This window comes from Phragmites australis, chromosome 6, assembly GCF_958298935.1.
Source record: "Phragmites australis chromosome 6, lpPhrAust1.1, whole genome shotgun sequence".
Lineage (NCBI taxonomy): Eukaryota > Viridiplantae > Streptophyta > Magnoliopsida > Poales > Poaceae > Phragmites > Phragmites australis.
In genome coordinates, this window is record NC_084926.1 from 44,831,736 (window position 1) to 44,851,171 (window position 19,436).

Genomic DNA, 19,436 nt, shown 5'->3' on the forward strand with positions numbered 1-19,436 from the left:
TTAAGAACAAGTTAGGCAGAATGCACTCAGGTAAAATGATGCAGTGAATAAACCGACCCATTCCATTCCTCGGACAAGAACAGATATCAGATAAAGATCCAGTAATCCTATCGCAGAAAAGGTAGACCACCTAGGAGGAAGTGAGTTATTTTGCATTAAAATCATTCACACAAAAAGGACTCGAACATAGATGGTTAATGATACTATGACTATACCATTACTTGAACCAGACACATTGGAATGAAGAGGCCTAGGTGTAGATTGTGCAAGAAGTGCTGCATTTTTTTTATAGAAAAGAACCGAGTACCCTTTTTTTTTACGAAAGAAGTTGGCACTAATTGCTACAACATGCAAGGAGTGCAGGAGAAGAAAAGAGAGCATTCCAACAACGTAAACGCAAGGCACATAGTCGTCCGTGACTTCGATACAGAGACGAATCGGATCCCTTGTAATATCTCCGCAAGTTTCTACCGAATCTACCTTTAATCAACAAAGTGGAGGCGTAGCTCAGACCAGGTAAAAGCTTTTTGGTCACATTCGTAACAACTAAGGGATGAATCCCTTGTAATATCTCTAGAGTCCTTTCACTTAAAAGAACTCGAGTCCTGCAAAATTCCTATGAAATTCTTGCGTAGACCGATAGCATAGTTAACGTTAGGGTACCAAGGAAACATCATGGCACGCTACTGCCAAACCAGAATTCTGACGAATCCTTAACGCCACCAAAATGATTCAGTATGAAGACAGCAGCAAGTGACAGAAAAAGTTAGATAAATGGATCATATCGCAAGTCCCTCAGCATCTATTCCCTCCCCCGCTCACCAGGCCAAATAGTTCTCGAAGCAAAAAAGTTCTATCATGTGAATCATTTATAAATTCTTTAAGTGAGCCGGTATCAAAGGTCCTGAAGCCTATTTAGCTGCGACGACCTCCCATGAAATTTTAGTCGTCCTTTTCTTCTCTTTGAGACCTGAATGCTAACTAGTTAGGGCGCTAGTCCTCCTTTTTGTTTTGTCTGGTACTGTCATCATCTTCTTTCTCGCCAGCTTCCTCCGCTTCAGCTTTGGACTCGTCAAACTCCAGTAGCTGGACGTGTAAAAATAATCAGTCTTCCATGCTGATAAACTTTGTATAGCTTTTAAAAGAAGATAAAAAAAACATATTATAGCCTTAGGAAACCATGCGTTACATCAATTGAGCATCAATTTCATTGTAACTGTTAAGAGGACAAGCATCAAAACTGAGAACTCTGAGGTACAATATAGGGGTCGTTTGGAATAAAACTATTTATGAGACCAGAAACAGTATTCTTTGTGGCAGTTTTATGCTACTCAAAGTTCAAAGTACAGGACAGGAGGCTGCAGGAAATATTATGGCAAAGGTTAACATACAGACCTGTTTTACTTCTCCATTCCACAAACAGTGAACGGCAACAAAACCAATCACACCAGGAACAATGTATAACAGAGCAGGCTGCATATGCCAAACAAAGATGAGCATAGACGAAGGCCTTAGTATTTTAGAGAAGAAAAAATCAAGGGAAACAAAATGGTACTAAACCTGAGTAACAAAGCTCACCTGTGCGGCTTGAAACCAGTTCATTACAATGATAGTCACTGTCAAACCCAGAGTGTACCCCAAAAATGCACTGTTGAAATAACGGTTCTTGATACCCCTTGAAACATCAAAACGTAGGGCAAGTGCAACAAATATACCTGGAATCAAAAGTAAAAGTACATTTATGTGCTAGTTGAAGAGGTTATGTGCTTGAGGAAAGATGTGAGTTTTTCATTGTTTTCTGTTCTGAATGATGCAGAAACTACCAGAATTCAGATTCAGAAGGGGTCAGGAATGGAATCAACTATTGGTTCTATTGGCAACGACTCAAATGTGCTTGTAATCAGATGCTTAAAGATAAATATTGATGTTTGCAGTAATATGAATATACCTGGAAACAAAAGTACAAAAACATATATGTGCTACTTGAGCCCCTTGAGGAGGTTATGTGCTCAAAGAAATATGTGAGGCTTTCATTATTTTCTGTTTTGCCAGAATTCGGTTCAGCATTGCATTTCTAGATGCAACTGCCATAATAGTTCACACGAACCCAGTCACGCGGTGCAATCAAAACAGCCTAACATACCAGCAGCATTCGATCTAATACAAATATACAATGCTAACTAACTGTATAAAAAATAAAAATACTGATAGTTCTTTTTTTTATCATACACATGCCCTTAGCTCAACAACAGAAAGAACTCATGATATGACAAAGTAGTCAAATTCTCCTAAAGGCCTCTTTGGCTAGGGAAGATTGCACTAGGAATTTTCAGGGTTTGGTTCATATTTCAAGCTTTGAACCAATCCTAGTGACTTGGATCCCTAAAGGGCCAAAAACCCATATTCAAACAGATTCTGCATTTCTGCTTGAGATTTTTTTTAATAAACATCGCAATTTAAATAGCCGCTTGCTACAGATCATTATGTAGAACAAAGTAGACATTCATAATGTAGTTGATGCTACTATCCCTTCAGAATCAGAGAAATATCTATTGTCATTGCAAATATCAGAAGCAAGAAAATGCTAACAAAAGGACTTCCACTACTAACCAGGTATTACAATGTCACCAAGGCCAAGCATAGAGAACGGCCGTGCAACATCTGAGGTTGGAAACAGAAGCTGTGGGTAACAATACAGAACCACATTAGTCTAACTATTAAAATGAAAAAACGGAACCAACTGACAATGGTTTAAACAGAAGACTAAGTTCACTAAGAAAGAGGACTGACCTTTATTGGAGCATCAAAAGATTTAGCCACACTGACCATAACTGGAGTGAAGAACACCCAGAAAATGTCATACACAAAAAGTCCAGCCTGAAAATTCAAAAGGAAAAATGTGTTCCCAAATCAATATCAAGAAATGATCAGGGAATCATGCAGTTAAAATGCAAGGATTCAGTAACTTAGAACTGTTAGCAAACCGGTATAAAGTTCCAAACTACAAACATTCACGACATAATGGAATCATTCAATTCTTGTCTAAGGGCGAGGGTAGAGGTATTTCACAAATGCTGGAAAAAGGAAACCATGAATATTCCCTATGTTTCCCCTAAATAGATGCTTTTTCAGATATTGATAGTCACCAACACACACCTTTGATCATAATTTGTTTATAATTATATGTCTGTAAGAAAACATAATCAAATAAAAGTACTTCTGACGAAATTTTTGCTAATATCATTTCGATGTAAAAAAGCTAAATATTTTTATCAAAGGTTTAAAAGTATGACTGAGCGCATTCTAAAATCACAAAACAGAGCAGTTAACTGGCCATCATGGTCCCACAGCCAGAGAGCAAACCGTACTGTGAAGTGGCAAATCAATGTAGAGGAAAAATATTCATGGCATTTTTTAGGGAAGAGAAAAAAACTCAAAAAAACGTATAAGTAATCTATGATTTGAAAAATCCATGTTTCACTACAAGAAACATAAAACAAATATACAGATCTAACATAAAGCAGTGGCCCAAGAACCCACTACATTCAATCCCAAGTACAGACAAAACTAGACCTAATAGCGCAAACCAGCCATCTTTGGATAGGTGTTCAATTTTGATTAAGTGCTCTCTCAACTTCTTATAAGAGTTCCCCTTTTGTAAATCAAAGGCGGAATTTAAATAGACATCAATTATCTGATCTGAATTCTTTGACAACTAATAGATGTGTATCATATAAAACCTTTCTCCAAGGAAGCGTGCTTCTTGTTCCAGATTTGATCCTATAATAGGCTCTTTGCCTTCTGCTCTATAGAAAAACATTCTAACTTATTGATTCTTTAATTCTATTTAGCAAAAATAAATAGTGACACTCAAACTCCTTATGCCATCCCACGCTACCAAAGCAGACTCGAGCTCTTTACAGCTTGTGCACCAGAAAGCCGGTTTTTAGTGGAAAAAAAGGGTATACACCAATGCATTTAGTGAAGTGCCAGAAATTACATCAAACTTGTTAAATAAAAGAGCAGGGATACAATATATTGATAATCCCAAGGCATAGACTTGAAATCCATTTACAGTACAAGGAATACACTGAGTTTCCCAAAAAGGATCACAGATTGCTCTTTGCATAGCCAAAATAAAGCAAAGCAAAGGTCGTATTAAGGACAGATGATTCACAGTTATTGTACCGATATAACATGCTTCACTAGTGAAAAACTATGACAGTAGAGAGGTGAAAAAAGAACCCATGTTCATGACTAAAACAATGAAACCGTGTTCTCACAAGTTCTAGCAGAAAATAGAAATATATAAGTTTCAATTCAGTGCCAACATTGAGTAAACCATACCAAGAGAATAGCACCAGTTTTGAATGATCCCAGAGAAAGCATCTCAATTCCCTGCAAAATAAAAGTGTTAAGGCTCTGCTGAACTAAAAACTGGAGGGGAAAACAAATCAAATTTAGGAAGTCTTTAGGCCATGTCTTTTAGTACTTCATAGTAATAATATTAACTCACACAAACAAACCTGAATACAGAAAGAAATTCCCAAAACATTGTTTGCTAGCCAATGCTTCTTAGCGGCATACCACATGCAAAAGAAAAATCCTGGGATTGAAGCAACAATCTGGGACTTGGTGAACTCCACTGAGAGTGCTGAAATAAGAAAATCATGAACTTAAAATTATTTTAAAGACTAAAGGCTGAAAAAGGAGACTAGCATGGTAAAACTCCAATATCTGTATTCTGTAATGCTGTACTAAGATGTCCTGAGTTAGAAGCCAACCACCAATCCAAAGGCTTCTTTAACACCATAACAGCAATAGTAATAAAAATGTCACAAACTACATCTACTGACAAGGAAAAATTAAAGTTCACATACAGCCATATCCGTAAGGAAATATGTCAACAAAGAAAGTACTTCCATGACAGTTAACTGTCCAGAAACTATTGAAAAAATCTGTTTTAACTTTGTTATTTGATACTTCTCATGCAAATTTTGGCACACTTTTGCATGGAGCAATATCAAGTTCTTCATAACAAGGTCGAGAACATCAAAGAAACAGTCAGCAGAAACATCAATGCTGGAAAAAAAATCAACTTCAATCTAGCCATGATAGAAATCAGTATATCAACTCTTGGTCAACATTTTATTGTTTCAGTACACAGCAGTACTGAAAAACAACCAAATAGTGATCTAGAATAGTAGTGGAAACATAGATGTACTAATTTCACATGGTTTACAGAATTGGACCAAAAAAAGTGAGGATCAAAAGGAGTTAGGATCATACAGTGGAAATATGGAGCCCGCCAAACTATGACATTATCATTCCAATCTTTCGGAAGAAAATGTTTTATAGAAGGAAGCAACGTTGCACTGTATAAGGTCACAAAATCAGTCTTAAGTTAAAAATACAGTACAAAGTATTCGCATTTCCGCAAAATCTCTTCCAAGCAAATTTGGACTTACGAGAGAGCAACAATGCCAAGAATGAAAAAGTAGGCAGTGAGCACAGCATTGACCAAGTCTTTCGAGAGAAACTTGAATAGAAGGAACAGTGACAAAAGCACAGCACTCCCCACTAAAGGGAACCGCATAGCATGCTCCTTGGACATTGTCTCCTGCATAATTGCAAATGCAAAATCAATCAATCAATAAATATATAGATTGGTCTGTGATTAACATATCATGTAGATACATAAATATATTATATATAACAAAAAGAAACATATTGCTCACAGAGGGTGGAGTCAGCTTGACAGAACGGTAACAACCCACATAGACAGTAAGACATGCTGTCAATATCACATTCACATTTGGGTTTACTTTAACCAAAAGTGGTGCCAAGCTCAAACCTGCATATATTGTAAAATACATAGGGCTGCAGCTCATCAAGTGTTCAGTGTATCAAAAGGAGAAGAAAAAGAAGGTAATGAACAATGTCAATGTGGTGATGGCTGGGTTGAATAAGAAAATGTACCTGCAAGAGCCAAATTGGCAGCTCGTTCGTGTGTTCTCATTGTGATGAAATAACCAGGAAGACTAGCAGGGTGCCTATCTTTGAAATTATCAAAGTGACTGCGAAAATGATGATGCGGCGTAGGCGCTTCACAGTTTTATCCCTGTGAAATACAAATAAGTAAGACAGAATTGGTGATTGATGAATCAGGATGTAGCATAGTAAGATTGCATCTTCCGTTTAACAGAAGCCAGCACATATAGGTTTGTTCAAGTTTGTACTCAGATAATTAGATTAGCAAATTGCAAAATATCTACAATGAAACAGCCATGAATAACTTTCTGGGCCCACCGGGCAATACTTTGGTGTTTTTGTCGGCACTACAATTAGACAAAAGAATGGTTGGACCATTGCAGCTGAAACCCATAAGAGTTCTTTTTTCTATTTTCGAAATTGGTATGCTACTGATTGGTAAGACCGTAATCGTTCTCCTACCTAAAATCAGACACTGATGCAATAACAAGTTCCCATTGTTCTAACACGTATCACCATTACGACAGAATTTGCAAAAATTTCTTGTACGCAAAAGAAGCTAAACCCAGGGGCAAGTTCAACATGGGGCATAAACTTCTTTTTGGAAAATAAATAAACTGCACCGGCCCCTGGGTTACCAAGTCCTAGGAGGTCAAGTGAGATTCTTAGACGTGAGGGGTAACTGAGATGGATCTTGCGCGCTGAAGAAGAAGAACCTAATCGAAACAAACCGTGGATGTATGGGGGCACCATGCAGCAAACAAATCCGAAAGTAACAGAAAATGAAGACGCCCCAGAACGAACCGAACTCGCAATCAAAACAAAGGGGTCCATCCAGGCAAGCTAGGGTTACTCACCAACGAAAGGAGGAGGAGAAATCAAGCCAAGTCCGGGCTGGATCTCGACCCCACGCCAGTCCAGGACCAGTAGGGGAGGTAGGGAGTCGACGGAGAGAAGGCTTGTTGTGTCCCGTCGCCGACGGTGAGGCCGCCGATGATGGGAGGGAGCAGCGAATTTGAGGATGCGAGGGACGAAATTCGGGGAGAAATTTACAGCGGACACGGGAGGGAGGGAGAAGAACAGCAATGGGCCCACAGTAAAATATAGGCTAAATTCTTTCTATGTCATTAAATTTTGCAAAATCCCCTGAACGCGTTACTGACACGTGGGTCTATTATCACATATCACAGGTCAGTAACACATTTTTAGATTGCAATTTTTTGCAATGACAAATAAGAAATTATCCTGTAATAAGATAAGGGTTCGTTTGTTTCAGTCTCCTTCTGACTTTTGCTTTTATCAAAAACTAGAAGTCTAAATAAACGAATTTGCTATAAAGTGATTTTTATAAAATAAATTAGAAGCTGAGAGTAACTTTTTTGATAAGTAGTATGCTAAAAAATCAAAAAATACTGTAAAAGTCAACAACTAAAATTCAAAAATAACTTTTGAACAAAGTTAAAAGCATAACTTTTTAAAAAACCCGCAAACTGAAACTCAAACAAACATGCTCTAAATAGATGATACATTACCCACTTTTTCATCGGTTCCGGGGGAAGATCAAATATCATGAGCAACTAGTCCGCCACAAAAACTAAGGAGAAGTATTGGACGTAAGTGTTATGCAATGGCAAGCGTGTGTGTTCATTGGTGTCTCCCAAGCCAAGCAATTGCAGGTCTTTTTTACGATGCGATGAGGCCAAGAAAGATACTTGGTTTGAGTTCACGGTGAGCAAGATTTTGAGGCCGAGAAGGATTATTTCCAGTTTGTAGCTAGTTCGGTACTACCTTAATCCACACAACACTCGAGTAGACGCAACCGACCATCATCAAACTACGTTTATGCTTGTTTGGTTTGCAGCCACAATCGTGACAATCCACAAATTCTTGGCACCGTGAGCGGCTTTTATAGCAACCAAATTATCCGTTGAAGTGTGAAGAGCAGGAAAGGTTTGGCAAATTGCAGCTTCTGCCCAAAATACCCACAATCTTCAGTGATCTCACAGTCCTAGTAACGGGTGCATTATTGCCATCAAACCGCACTCAACATGCCATGACATTAGATTATTAGAATCACGATCTTATTCGGAAAAAAAACATTAGAAGCACTCATATTTCAGATAGTCCCTGACAAGTTAGTTCAACCAGATGTTTTTAACTGTCCTTCAGTATAGAAAATTTGCTGTTCGATTCTTCTCTATAGATAGGTCTAAATTTCAGACCCAGAACATCATATGTAATGAACTAAACGTCCCATTTGAATACAACAAAGCAACTGCAAGTCTGCAACACAGAATCGCATATGGCAGCTTCCTTGTCTGAAAATGGTGTCTGGGACTATTTGATCTTGTCCCAGACCGACGCCTCTTTTGCTTTGCTCAATAACGATAGCAGCATGTTATAGTTCATCGTCGATCTCTATGGTAGCACTGGAAAAACAGGAAAGAAAAGAAACATTCGAGATCAACCAAAACACAAGAAAAAGGTGCAACGTGTGAATGTACAAACATGTCTGCATATATTCATTATCACAAAATGTTTTTAAAAAAATTTGGTTGAAAGGAAATAATCTGATTTTACGAACACTACATTGCCTTGCTAACTTCAACTTTTTAAATTTAGGCATGAAAAGCCATCACGGAACCCATTTCCTAATTTCATATCTATGCTTGATACATCAGGTATGACATACCTTGTGGACCGACAGTGTTTGCTAATATCTTCACAAAGGGCCTTGCCCACGCTTCCCGATTCTGTGGAGCTTGTTTTTATCCACTCAGCAAGCTGCAAATGAACCAGAAACAAGAATCTACATAAGTCCTTGTTTTGATTAAATTACGTGAAAGCGATATGATTCAAAAATAAAATGCTGCTATCAAGTAAGCTAAGAATAAGATGCTATTTGCTAAAACCGAACTATGGAACACTGTATGAATGTCATCCAAGACAAGCCTACCTCATCCTCCGTTTCCTCCAGTAACCTGCAGGTTAAGTGAAGCTGGTCAGCTCATCCACTCAATACTCAGTAGGTTTCTTTAGAAATCACAGAGAGTAAATGATATCTTTACGCAACCAATAAATTCGTGCTCCTAAAGCACATGGTGACCGAAGAGTTTGTTCAGCCTGGGCTTTAGGTCAAGTAAATAAGAATGAAACTTAACCGGTAATAAAAAATGACAATCAACAACCAGGAAAGGCCTGCACGTACAAACATGTTTGGGCGAGGAACCGAAGAGACAACATAATTGGTTCAAGTGAGAGCCAATTGACTTTTTGCCACCGCTAAGGAGTGGCTTCGCTTATTTGCCACTCTGTCACACAATCATTAACTCGGATGGTCCCACATGGTCCCACATTTCATTAACATGAGTGACATCATAATCAAATAGTCAATCTTTTAAGTGGCAAATCATCAATTTAATCTTCAAGTGACTAGAAGTCTAATTAGTTACAAGACAGTAAGAAATATACAAGATTTTGTATCTACATAAATGAGAAGAAAAATATGTATATGGTGCTTATTCTGCCAGCCAAAGTCATAAAAAAAATACTGAACTATCTTTATAATATACGATTCTTATTCTATCAGTCAAATTCATCAAAATTACAGGAAACTATAATGTACCTTCCACAAAAGGTGGACAGATTTTTGGAATGTGCTCGTGCTGCTGCCTTCTTTTCTACAAAAGAACAGTGACAGAAGTAATACAATGTTAGTATTTAGAAACAATTCTTATACACTTATAAATGCTTTATTGTAATGAAACAACACAAATACAAAGGTAGCGCTTGTTGTTTGATTGGCATTCAGCGTAAAGATTTTCCACAAGACGATGCAAGTTCATTTCCTTGTATAGGATCAATTATTGGGAGTTGGGACCATTTTTAGCAATATCCTCCAGAATTATATTTACATCACTAAATATGAGTTGCTTGTTATAAGTCTATCATGGTGAGCACATTCAGCATGATCAAAAACACAGTGCTAAACCTAATGCTTGCAGCATTTCAAGGCATGTAAGAGAACAACTAAGCAGACGGAACGCGTTAACATAGTGCAAGAAACCATCGATTAACATTGCACTTTGGGCTCTTTAGTTTCAATATAGTAACAAGTATCAGAAGAGTTAACAGGAATCACAAAGTTGACCAAAATTACCAGTTTTAAAGCTGTTCCAATCTGATACTTTCACCCATCCTTTTTCGCTTGATTCCAACTGCATACAGTAAACATTGTTAGGTGGCTAAATGCTTGGGCAGATCCTGATGTTGTATAGAAAAAATCAATACTAAAGGATACTGATAACCCAGTTTATATTTATAGCATATTTATGACACATGATTTCCATAAAAAGTGATGCAGCGCAGATAAGACGGTGTGCAGTACAAATTCTAAAACTATCACATAGCTTTATTGTCTACCTTCTGCAAGGTATAATCCTGCATCTTATCACATAGGCCATCCAGAAGTTCTACAACCCGAAGCTCACTGACTCTGCAACACATATACAGAATCAATTACAAATTATTACAAAAGTAGATAATGAAATATGTTCATAATTTGTTATAAGTATGTGAAACCAAACGATGACCATCAGTATCAAATAGGCTCCATGTGGAGTGTTAGTTTAAGGAATATTCCCCTTAAGATATCTCCAATATGCATCTTTTTCGTCACTGAAAACATGCATGATCATGCTGGAAATGTACCTGTAATCAATAAACTTCCCTTCCCTCTGACCTTTAGAATTCAAGCGGTTGCGCAAGTCCAAGTGATTTCTTGGTTTCTCCTGCATTAGAGAATTCAGGAATATAATAATTGATCAATTGGTGCCAATACCAAGAAACTAATATAATGCATGCTACTAAGATTATGGGAGGATGTTTTGTCAATTGTAATAAGATACTTTCATAATTGAGAAAGATAAAGGCATAGAGCTACCTTGTAATACACATAAAAACCAAATCAGCATTGTAAAGAGTGGTTCAAATTACTTAATCAAAGGCAAATGTGAAGAAAGGTTACTGGTTTACTTACACTAGAAATTCCGATCTCTAGCTCCGCCTGGAAAGAAGATTAGTACATACATCAGAATATGTAGCATTGCAAATCGCTGAAACGTGTAGCACACAAAACACAAACTCTGTGCTGACAGTAGTAATGTACTAAGGTCTAAGAAGTAGTATATGCCCCTGGAACTCATATTCAGTTTTCAAAACAAATAGCTCCATGGTGCAATTCTCCAAACTAATCAGCACGCCAATATGATGTTTTTCCCAGTACCTAGGAGCAACATCTCCTTAGTCTATTCAGTAATTTCAAGTTTTCAACAACATAGTGCTAGTCAGGGCCCTGTATAAGTTCGAATTGTTTATTCCGGCAGCACTGAAATTTCTACAGAAAACGCTCGAAGATCCAGGCCCCGATCTACGTCGAGCCACAGCTTCACGAAGAGCTGTAAACATCGAACCTTGGAAGCTAATTTCTTACCCTCGCTGATGTAAAACAAGTTTAGACGCACATGCCAGGTTGTTCCAAGAATGACAGTAGAATTGTGCACACCCTACGAACTCAAGAGACGAGAAGAAGAGAAGAAAGAGAGGGGAAGAGGGAACTGACAGCAACGGCCTTGCAAGCAGCGCATTTGTCCCCGATGGCGGAGGCGGAGCAGGCGGCCGCCGCGGCGACGGCAGTGAGGAGAAGGAGGGCGCCGGATCTGTAGATTGCGCCTCTCGGTTCCATCCCCCGCGATCTCGCGCAGTCTCGTCTCCCACCCGATTTCCAGTCTCCGCTTCTGCGTGATGGCCTTCTTGCAGACGTGACCTCGAGGTCGTCCGTACCCTTTCAGTTATTAGAAGTTTCTGGAATCCCTTCCCGACCAATTTATAGTAGTAGAACTGTAGAACAATAGTACTACGCGTCTCATAAATTTCAACATTGAAAACTTGTGAATGCATTGGCACCTATGAGTTTGTAGTAGGAGGTTATGGTTTAAGGTCTTAGGTTGACGTCGACGATTTTAGGGGAGGTGATTAGAGTTCAGGGTCTACTTGTGACTTTAAGGATTAGAGGGAGGCTAGAGTAGTAGCCAAACTGATGATGGGTTATGGTAAGGCGACTGCGGCGGCGCTGGCATCACAGGCGTCAGGCGGGTGGGGTTGTTGATGAGGGCGATGAAAACGGAGCGGTTAGCACGGTGGTAGGTAGTGGGCGTGGATCCGCCAGCGGGAACACTGACAAATATGAGAGGCAAGTAGGGCGGGGGAGTATTGCACTGTCTATGTGAAGAAGATGAACAATTATACAAACGGGAGAAAGAAGATAAGACGAGAGCCGTCCGATCATGAATCAATGGGCGACGGTGTTTTCAAGAGTCAGAAGGATAGCAACTACTCTTCCACTCATTTTTTCCTTTCGTTCAAACTTCAAACAAATGATCAAGAAAAAAAATTCTCAAGAAAGAAAAATTGACCAAGGAAAAAGAAACTGAATTCTCCATCAGCAAACCTACTTGTAAGATGAAGTACCCATGGTACCGAAAACACAACTCATAAAAACACAACTCATAAGATTCAAAACAAGTTTGGAGTCCAGTGTCGCCCGCTCTGGAGACTCGGGGGGAGGGGAGGGGGGGACTTCACCCCCAGCCCGACACCCCTCCAAAAGCTAGCTAGATCCATCCGCCACCGCCGGTGGGTGAACACCAGCGGTGGTGGCCAGCGGCGGCTCTGAAGTCGGGGCGTCGTGGTCGTTCCTCCCCCCTTCCTCGTTCTCCCTCATTTCCTCTCCTCCCCCCCCCCCCTCAAGTTGTTCTCCCATTGCAGTTGTTTCCGATCGTCCTCATCTCCGGTCGGACGGATCCGGGCGTCCTGAACCTCTATCTGTCCTTGGTGGTGGTGGATCCGCCCTCCAGGGTTCGGATCCGGGCTCCTCCTGTCCTACATGGCCATGCCTGGGGCAGTTGCTTCGGTCGACTCACCGCCGACGGGAGGGCTCTGGGGCGCCTAGGGTGGGTGGTAGCCGACTGCTTGCCTTGGGGGCTAGGGTGGTTCCGAGCGTCGCCGTCTGCTATCTTGACGGGTCGCTCACCGCCCTCAGATGAGCTCCGGGGGCGCTTGGCTTGGGCGGTGGTTGGCTGAGCTTCCTGTGGCCTAGGGGTTTCGGGCACCTCCATTTGTTGGCGGCTCGGTCCCCCTATCTCTTCCCTCTGCCCGTGGGTCCCTTTGGCCGGTTGTTGCCACCAACGTCCTCGGGCGGGTTCTCTATGGCTCTCCTGTGCGCTTGCGGTGGCCGACCACTGTCGACGACGTTGTGGTACAACTCGTGCATTGCTACGTGTCGAGGCTTCGCCCCCGGTCTCATGTTCTAGTGTTGCTGGTTGTTCTCGTGCTAGTGTGGTCTGGTTGATCCGTCGAGCCTCTGTGTTCGTTAGGTTGTGTCGTGGTTGGGGGGATTTATGGGTGAAAACCCTGATTAGCTTTATGCCATTGTCGACAATGATGATGCCGTCGGACGTCATTACCTCCCTAGAGGCGTCGTCACGAAGTTTCCTCCTAGAATTTTTCTGGGTGAAAATCTTGTTTGGCTTCCCAGATGAGCGATGGCGGTTCCTACGCTGTCTCCTTCCTGAAGACGTCGTTTCGGAGAATCCCTCCATGTTTTGATTTTACAACTGATGTCGCTACTTGCAGGACGCTCCTTCCTTTGTTGCTGCTCGACCCTTCATTCTCTTGTTCGGCTGGTGTTCACTTCACCTTTTGGTACTTCACGTCAATGTCTGTGCTCCGACGTCCCAGAACTCTGTCTTGCTTGCGGTTTGGCGTGAGCCGCCGACCGAGTTAGGTAGTCAGGTGTGCGAGCAGGGCTCCGCCTATTTAGTTGTCCGGTTGTTCTGGTCGAAGTGCTAGCTAGGCACAGTTGCTTGCCGAGTAGTGTTGCTTGGTGTGGGTGCTGTTGGTTGATCAGGTGTGTCGAAGGGTATCTCTATGCCAGTCTTCTCGTGCTGTTGGCATGAGTGACGGGTTGTATGTTGCCGAGCATATATCGTCTGGTTATTTAGGGGGTTTAGGGTTTCTTTCTCCTTTCTTTTTTTGTCTTGCGTGTGAGCTAGGCTCCACGAGTAGTTCTGCGATATTTGTAAGGTTTTTAGATCCAATTTCTCTTCTAATTTATAAGGTCACTCTTTTTCTTACTATAATGAAGCGTAGCTCTCCTACGTGTTTGAGAAAGAAAAAAAACTGAGCCCAAAACCAACTAACATACAGTCAGCAAAAGGTAAGACAATCTCAGAGCTCGCATGGCTGAACTCACAAAAATGCTACTACTGCAGCACAAGCAACGTCGCACTGTACATGATATTCTTTCTTTAATTTCAATTACATCAAGTCATGAATACTCGTTTGACCTATTTTTTACTGCTGAGCAGATAAGAGTCCAGCCAGCAGCCACAACATCTCAAGTTCGCCACGCAGACGACTTCTCCTGATCAACATTCTCTTCCCACCAAGTAGCATTCTGCAACACAAATTTACCTCTCAGCTGGAAAATCGATGCTCTGATGAAAAGCAGTCATGCAAGAGGGCACTTCGAAATTGCAACCACTAAACCCAACAACACAAAAAAATGTGGTGTTTTATCTTTCACACGCAATTCATCATATCAATCAAGTGAGATGAGTTTCAAACCTTGTATCCTCTTCTGAGAAATTCAAGCGAGCTTCCTTGTTCTTCTTGCAAACCAATAACTCTCAATAGTTCTTCCTTGGCCTGAAACAAAAACATTGCACATCACACCCGACAAGTTCGAAAAAAAACGTTAACTGAATTTGTCACGGTGATTCATGGTATGACCTGTCCCAAAGTGAACCGAGCTGTACTTTCTGCAACACAGGCATAAGAACCATCAGCTTGCTTAAGCATGACCTGCCAAGGCCCTGAACAAACAGAAAATTTACTAGATCAGTAGCTGATCTGCCGATGGCACTGATGAAAAGGGTTGATGACACCCCAAAAAGAATCATATTGCATATGTTATTTAGCTTGGTGTTCCATTGCAAACACAGCATAATAAATTATCGTTTCGAAAATGTCATCTTTTGAAATGAATAAATAAAAAAAGGCAAATTTCTTTCCCAAGACCACGTACTGCAGTATTACCTGGGTACTGGCGGAATACAGCGCCACTGTAATTCACTATGTATGGAGTAACCGCAATTGTCTACACAGTAAAGGAGGGGAACTAGTCACAGATGGTACACAAAACCAGGAACTCAAGAATACGATGGTTAGTTGGTTCAAGTAAAAATTAATACCTTGGAGTAGTCACGCTGTCTGATATAAAATACTGGGGTAAACTGAGAAAGAAACCGGTAATGCAAATCTTTTGGTGGGAATCCCAGAAGCCCCAAGTCAGAACTGGAGGGTGAAGCCCATATGTTACTGACTCATAAGGCACTCGAAAAGTTTACGAGCAAAAAGCCATCGAAGAATATGCGATACATACCGCAAGGTATCTAGTTCAAGATTAAAGAGAAGGGCCGGGACAGATGTGGCAAACTTTTCCTGACAACAGCCAAAACAGAAAGGATGAATCAACCCAATGTGCAAATAACATATACACACACGTCGGCAAGGAATGGAGCATTATATTTTAGACATACCAAATACTTCTCTATAGAAGAAAGGTCACGCGTGCTGCTGTTGATGAAGACATACAGCGATGGTGGTTCATCAGATTTCCATCGATCTGTATCCACACTAGCCAACTAATTATGAATAACTTTTACAGGGATGTGTATGTGAGAATTATCTAATAAAAATAATGTTCAACTTGACTGATGGTTGTTGTTCTATGATGGAAAGGGGACTTATGTCAGATAATAGCACTAGTGAATAATTAATGAATGAGTAATCTGCCGGTGCTTGATTTATTCACATAATGCTAATGCACATGTTCAGTAACCCTTTTATTCTCATTTTTTTAGCTGTGGTTATTCGTCAACGTGAAAAGACTTGCCATTTATACATAAATGATTTTAGCACGTATCCTGAACTGATGGCTCTTGGCATATGGTTTTCGCCAATAACTAGTTCCTCTACAGAAGAAGGCTTCCACGCAGAAGAGTGGTGCGAACTCTGGCAAAATGATATCAGTAAACATTTCGTTTCAGACTCAGAAGGTTTAGTAGCATCTGCAGCTCCTTGCCTCCTTGGAATCACATGGTTAGTGATTTCGTTAATGTATTCAAATCAAAATAATTTACCTTCGTTGTCATCAGAGAAGTCAAAATCCAGGGTATTTCTTATGGATTTGAAGAAACTGTCGACCGGGCCAGTGGGCACATCATCAAGGGAACTGACAGTTACACCCTCAATCTAAAGAAATTGGAGATAGAAAGCGAAGCATTTAAATTACATGCTACCATAAGATCCAAACCAAATATTAAAAAAAGAATAAAAATGCTGCTTTTTTCACTCTAAGAAAGATATTGTTCCATGAAACATCATTTACCGTGTCTATAGCTGTCCGAAACAACTGTGAGGCCCTGCGCTTTTCAGGTTGATCAGGAAACACCTGAAATACTAGAAGAGAACAAATGAGCATGGTTTCGGACATTCAGAGCCAATCTGCATCAGGGACGGAGTGTGAAGCTTGAACTTACTAAACAGGACCTAGTCCCCTTGAGCTCTTTAAGCTTCCTTGCAACAGCAAGAGCAAGCTGGATGTTGGCATCGATGAACTCATCTGAGGAGCCCTGCAGAAGTAAGGAAGGATGATTAGAAACAGTATGTAATACAGTAATAGGAAAAACTAACATGATCTTTCAAAAAACAAAAACAAAAACTAACATCCGTTGAGCTTGAACCAAAGATAAGATCGGCAAATCAGGTATTTAAAAAAATATCTCAAATTATAAGTGCATGCATCAACATTACAGTTATACAAAGGTATAGTGGCATTGAAGATGGGACAGATCAATCATATGCACCTTTATACTCATTGCACATCAGATGTACAGAATTTCGTAGTGTGAATTGAAGTGCTCCGACTAGTGATGCATGAACTGATGAACAGAATGTGATAAGTTATGTAACCTTGTAAGAAGAGATGCTGCTTGGCAGAGGCCTTGATATTATCACAGTTCAGAAGCATGCATCCATGGAGAAGACATGAAACAACGAGGGAAGGAATGGCGAGTAAGATAATGCAGGCGTTTCAGAAGCAGAGATAAGCAAGAGCGGAGGGGATGGCCATGGCGCATGCGGAGAGAGCGCGTCCTTACGGGAACTCGATCTCGAGGCGGGTCTTGCCGTCGTCCAAGGCGCAGGCGAGGGAGCGCGCGGCGTCGGAGACGAGCACCTCGTAGGAGCGCGGCTTGTAAACAGACACCCCGGCCCTGAGCGCCTCCACGCCCCCCGTGCCCGTGCCCGTGCCCGTGCCTGCCTCCGCGCGCGGGGAGACGGCGAGGCGACGGTGCGGGAGTCGCAAAGGGGCTGCGGCGGGCAGGGGCGGCGCAGGGGTGTGGCGCGGAGCGGGAGAGGAGGGAGTGCGCAGGCGGAAGTGGCGAGCGCAGAGAGCCGTGGTCGCCGAGGCAGCCATGGCCGCGCGCTCAGACAGCGTCGTCTGCGGCTGCGGCTGCGGTTGCGACGAAGGGTGGAAGAGAGGAGACGACACAGCCGCACGCTGGCGCGAGAGGGAGACGAGATTAACGGTGTGTTTGTTACTGGCGTATCCATCTATCAGTTGAGACGCATGGGTAGATATAAGGTTTATATTGTAATTAATTATTTATATAAAATTAATTTTATGATATTAATTATTCTATTTATCTATATAAATAAATACTGAGTCTGTATCTATCAAACTACGCTATCAATCAAGCTTCTCTTGTAAACTAAAATAAAACTGCATATTTATATTCGTTGTGCTAAATTATAATAATAAATACAGATAATAAAAATACTTTTGTCTAAGATTATAATCATCCACCAAATCCCGTTAGGAAGATTCGCCACCAAGCACACCTAATCGACTCCGCACGCTCACTCGCTGGAAGGTGGGGCTGAGGAAAAACCCCAGCCGCCGACTCGTGGGCCCACGGCAAAACTGAAAAAAAAAAGAATTGGTGGGATTGGAGGTGCGGGGAATCGAACCCCGTGCCTCTCGCATGCGAAGCGAGCGCTCTACCATATGAGCTACACCCCCGGTTGTTGTCTCCTCGGGAAACGAGCTTAGTCATAGTTTAGTGGCGGCGGAGCGCCTCAGCTCGCCGGAGAAGACGACGCGTTTTTGCTCGTCCGGCAGCGAGGAAGCGTCGACGGCGGCCGTGTCGCTCCCTGCTGGATCGCCGCAAACCACGCCCGTCTATCGTCGGATGGACGGCCTAGATGATTCCAATTCCCACGACGGGACAGATCGGGTCCGCGGCCCAGCCCATTTGCTACGCGAACAGAGGCCCAGAGGATTCTAGACTTGAGCCCGACCCAGCCCATAGCCTTCCGCTCCGCCGCCGCCATCGCCTCGCCTCGCCTTGTCCCCTCCGTCCCCCTTCCGTCCAGTCCAATCGCGATTCCGACTCCGGCCTCTCCAGCTCTCTCGTTTGGACCGGAAGCAGCAGCAGCAGCAAGATGTCTGGCGAGGAGGAGGAGAACGCCGCCGAGCTCAAGATCGGCGAAGGTTCGCTCTCTCTCTATCACGCTCTTTCCCTTTGCAACCAACCAATTCTAGGTTAGGGTTTTCGATTCGTCCGTCGTGAGGTGGGGGATTCATGCAGAGTTCTTGAAGGCCAAGTGCCTGATGAACTGCGAGGTGGCGATCATCCTGGAGCACAAGTACGAGCAGATCCAGCAGCACGCGTCGTCGGAGTCGGATCCCTCCTCGCAGGTCTCCCAGGTGTTCGAGAAGTCGCTGCAGTACGTGAAGCGCTTCAGCCGCTACAAGAACCCCGACGCCGTCCGCCAGGTCCGCGAGACGCTCAGCCGCTACGGCCTCGCCGAGTTCGAGCTCTGCACCATCGGCAACCTCTGCCCCGACACCAGCGGCGAGGCCACCGCGCTCGTCCCCTCCCTCAAGTCCGGCGGAAGGTTCGTCGGCGACCCGGGCAACGAAAAGATCGAGAAGATGCTCAACGACCTCTCCCTCATCAAGAAGTTCGAGTAGCAGTGTCAAGATTCCAGTGCCAGCCTGCCTTGGCCATGGCCATGCCTTGTTCACTTCTTCAGTTTATCTAGCTATGATTCACTCTTGTCAAGAGAGAATTCCAAGGTCAAGTTGTACTAGATTTTCTACTGTTCACCAATGATCTTTGATATGCCTTGTTGCCAGCCGATAATGCAATATACTAGCATTACCTTCTGAAAAAAAGGCGCATCACAAGTGGCTGGTTTCATATGTTCTGAACATGATTGATTTTTGTTTGCGAACTGAACTGAAGCGCAAAAAGCCA

General features: G+C 42.2%; 4 protein-coding genes and 1 non-coding gene across 5 annotated transcripts; 1 reads left to right on the forward strand and 4 right to left on the reverse strand.

Moving 5' to 3' along the window:
- Positions 1-754: 754 nt before the first annotated feature.
- On the reverse strand, positions 755-7,097 carry LOC133922827 (signal peptide peptidase 1-like). The gene is made up of 12 exons (XM_062368329.1): positions 6,849-7,097; positions 5,980-6,121; positions 5,739-5,854; positions 5,469-5,620; positions 5,290-5,375; positions 4,527-4,654; positions 4,348-4,398; positions 2,791-2,877; positions 2,611-2,680; positions 1,579-1,715; positions 1,396-1,473; positions 755-1,086 (listed from the first exon to the last, which is right to left on the reverse strand). Exons 2-12 carry the CDS (start codon positions 6,017-6,019, stop codon positions 994-996), a joined length of 1,038 nt encoding a protein of 345 aa, XP_062224313.1. The 5' UTR covers positions 6,020-6,121; positions 6,849-7,097; the 3' UTR covers positions 755-993.
- Positions 7,098-8,140: 1,043 nt separating this feature from the next.
- Positions 8,141-11,862, reverse strand: LOC133922828 (uncharacterized). Its single transcript, XM_062368330.1, has 9 exons — positions 11,612-11,862; positions 11,030-11,056; positions 10,702-10,781; positions 10,414-10,486; positions 10,151-10,208; positions 9,617-9,671; positions 8,948-8,972; positions 8,684-8,775; positions 8,141-8,420 (listed from the first exon to the last, which is right to left on the reverse strand). The coding sequence occupies exons 1-9, from the start codon at positions 11,732-11,734 to the stop codon at positions 8,390-8,392; spliced, it is 564 nt and encodes a 187-aa protein (XP_062224314.1). The 5' UTR covers positions 11,735-11,862; the 3' UTR covers positions 8,141-8,389.
- Positions 11,863-14,230: 2,368 nt separating this feature from the next.
- LOC133922829 (protein LPA3) lies at positions 14,231-17,720 on the reverse strand. Its single transcript, XM_062368331.1, has 12 exons — positions 17,274-17,720; positions 17,086-17,116; positions 16,653-16,745; positions 16,502-16,564; positions 16,254-16,365; positions 15,651-15,736; positions 15,494-15,552; positions 15,303-15,405; positions 15,148-15,208; positions 14,842-14,924; positions 14,677-14,757; positions 14,231-14,506 (listed from the first exon to the last, which is right to left on the reverse strand). The coding sequence occupies exons 1-12, from the start codon at positions 17,588-17,590 to the stop codon at positions 14,447-14,449; spliced, it is 1,149 nt and encodes a 382-aa protein (XP_062224315.1). The 5' UTR covers positions 17,591-17,720; the 3' UTR covers positions 14,231-14,446.
- Positions 17,721-18,123: 403 nt separating this feature from the next.
- TRNAA-CGC (transfer RNA alanine (anticodon CGC)) lies at positions 18,124-18,196 on the reverse strand. The gene has a single exon. It is a non-coding gene; the product is annotated as a tRNA-Ala (tRNA).
- A 310-nt stretch (positions 18,197-18,506) lies between these two features.
- LOC133922830 (DNA-directed RNA polymerase II subunit 4) lies at positions 18,507-19,312 on the forward strand. Its single transcript, XM_062368332.1, has 2 exons — positions 18,507-18,667; positions 18,765-19,312. The coding sequence occupies exons 1-2, from the start codon at positions 18,619-18,621 to the stop codon at positions 19,148-19,150; spliced, it is 435 nt and encodes a 144-aa protein (XP_062224316.1). The 5' UTR covers positions 18,507-18,618; the 3' UTR covers positions 19,151-19,312.
- Positions 19,313-19,436: the final 124 nt, after the last annotated feature.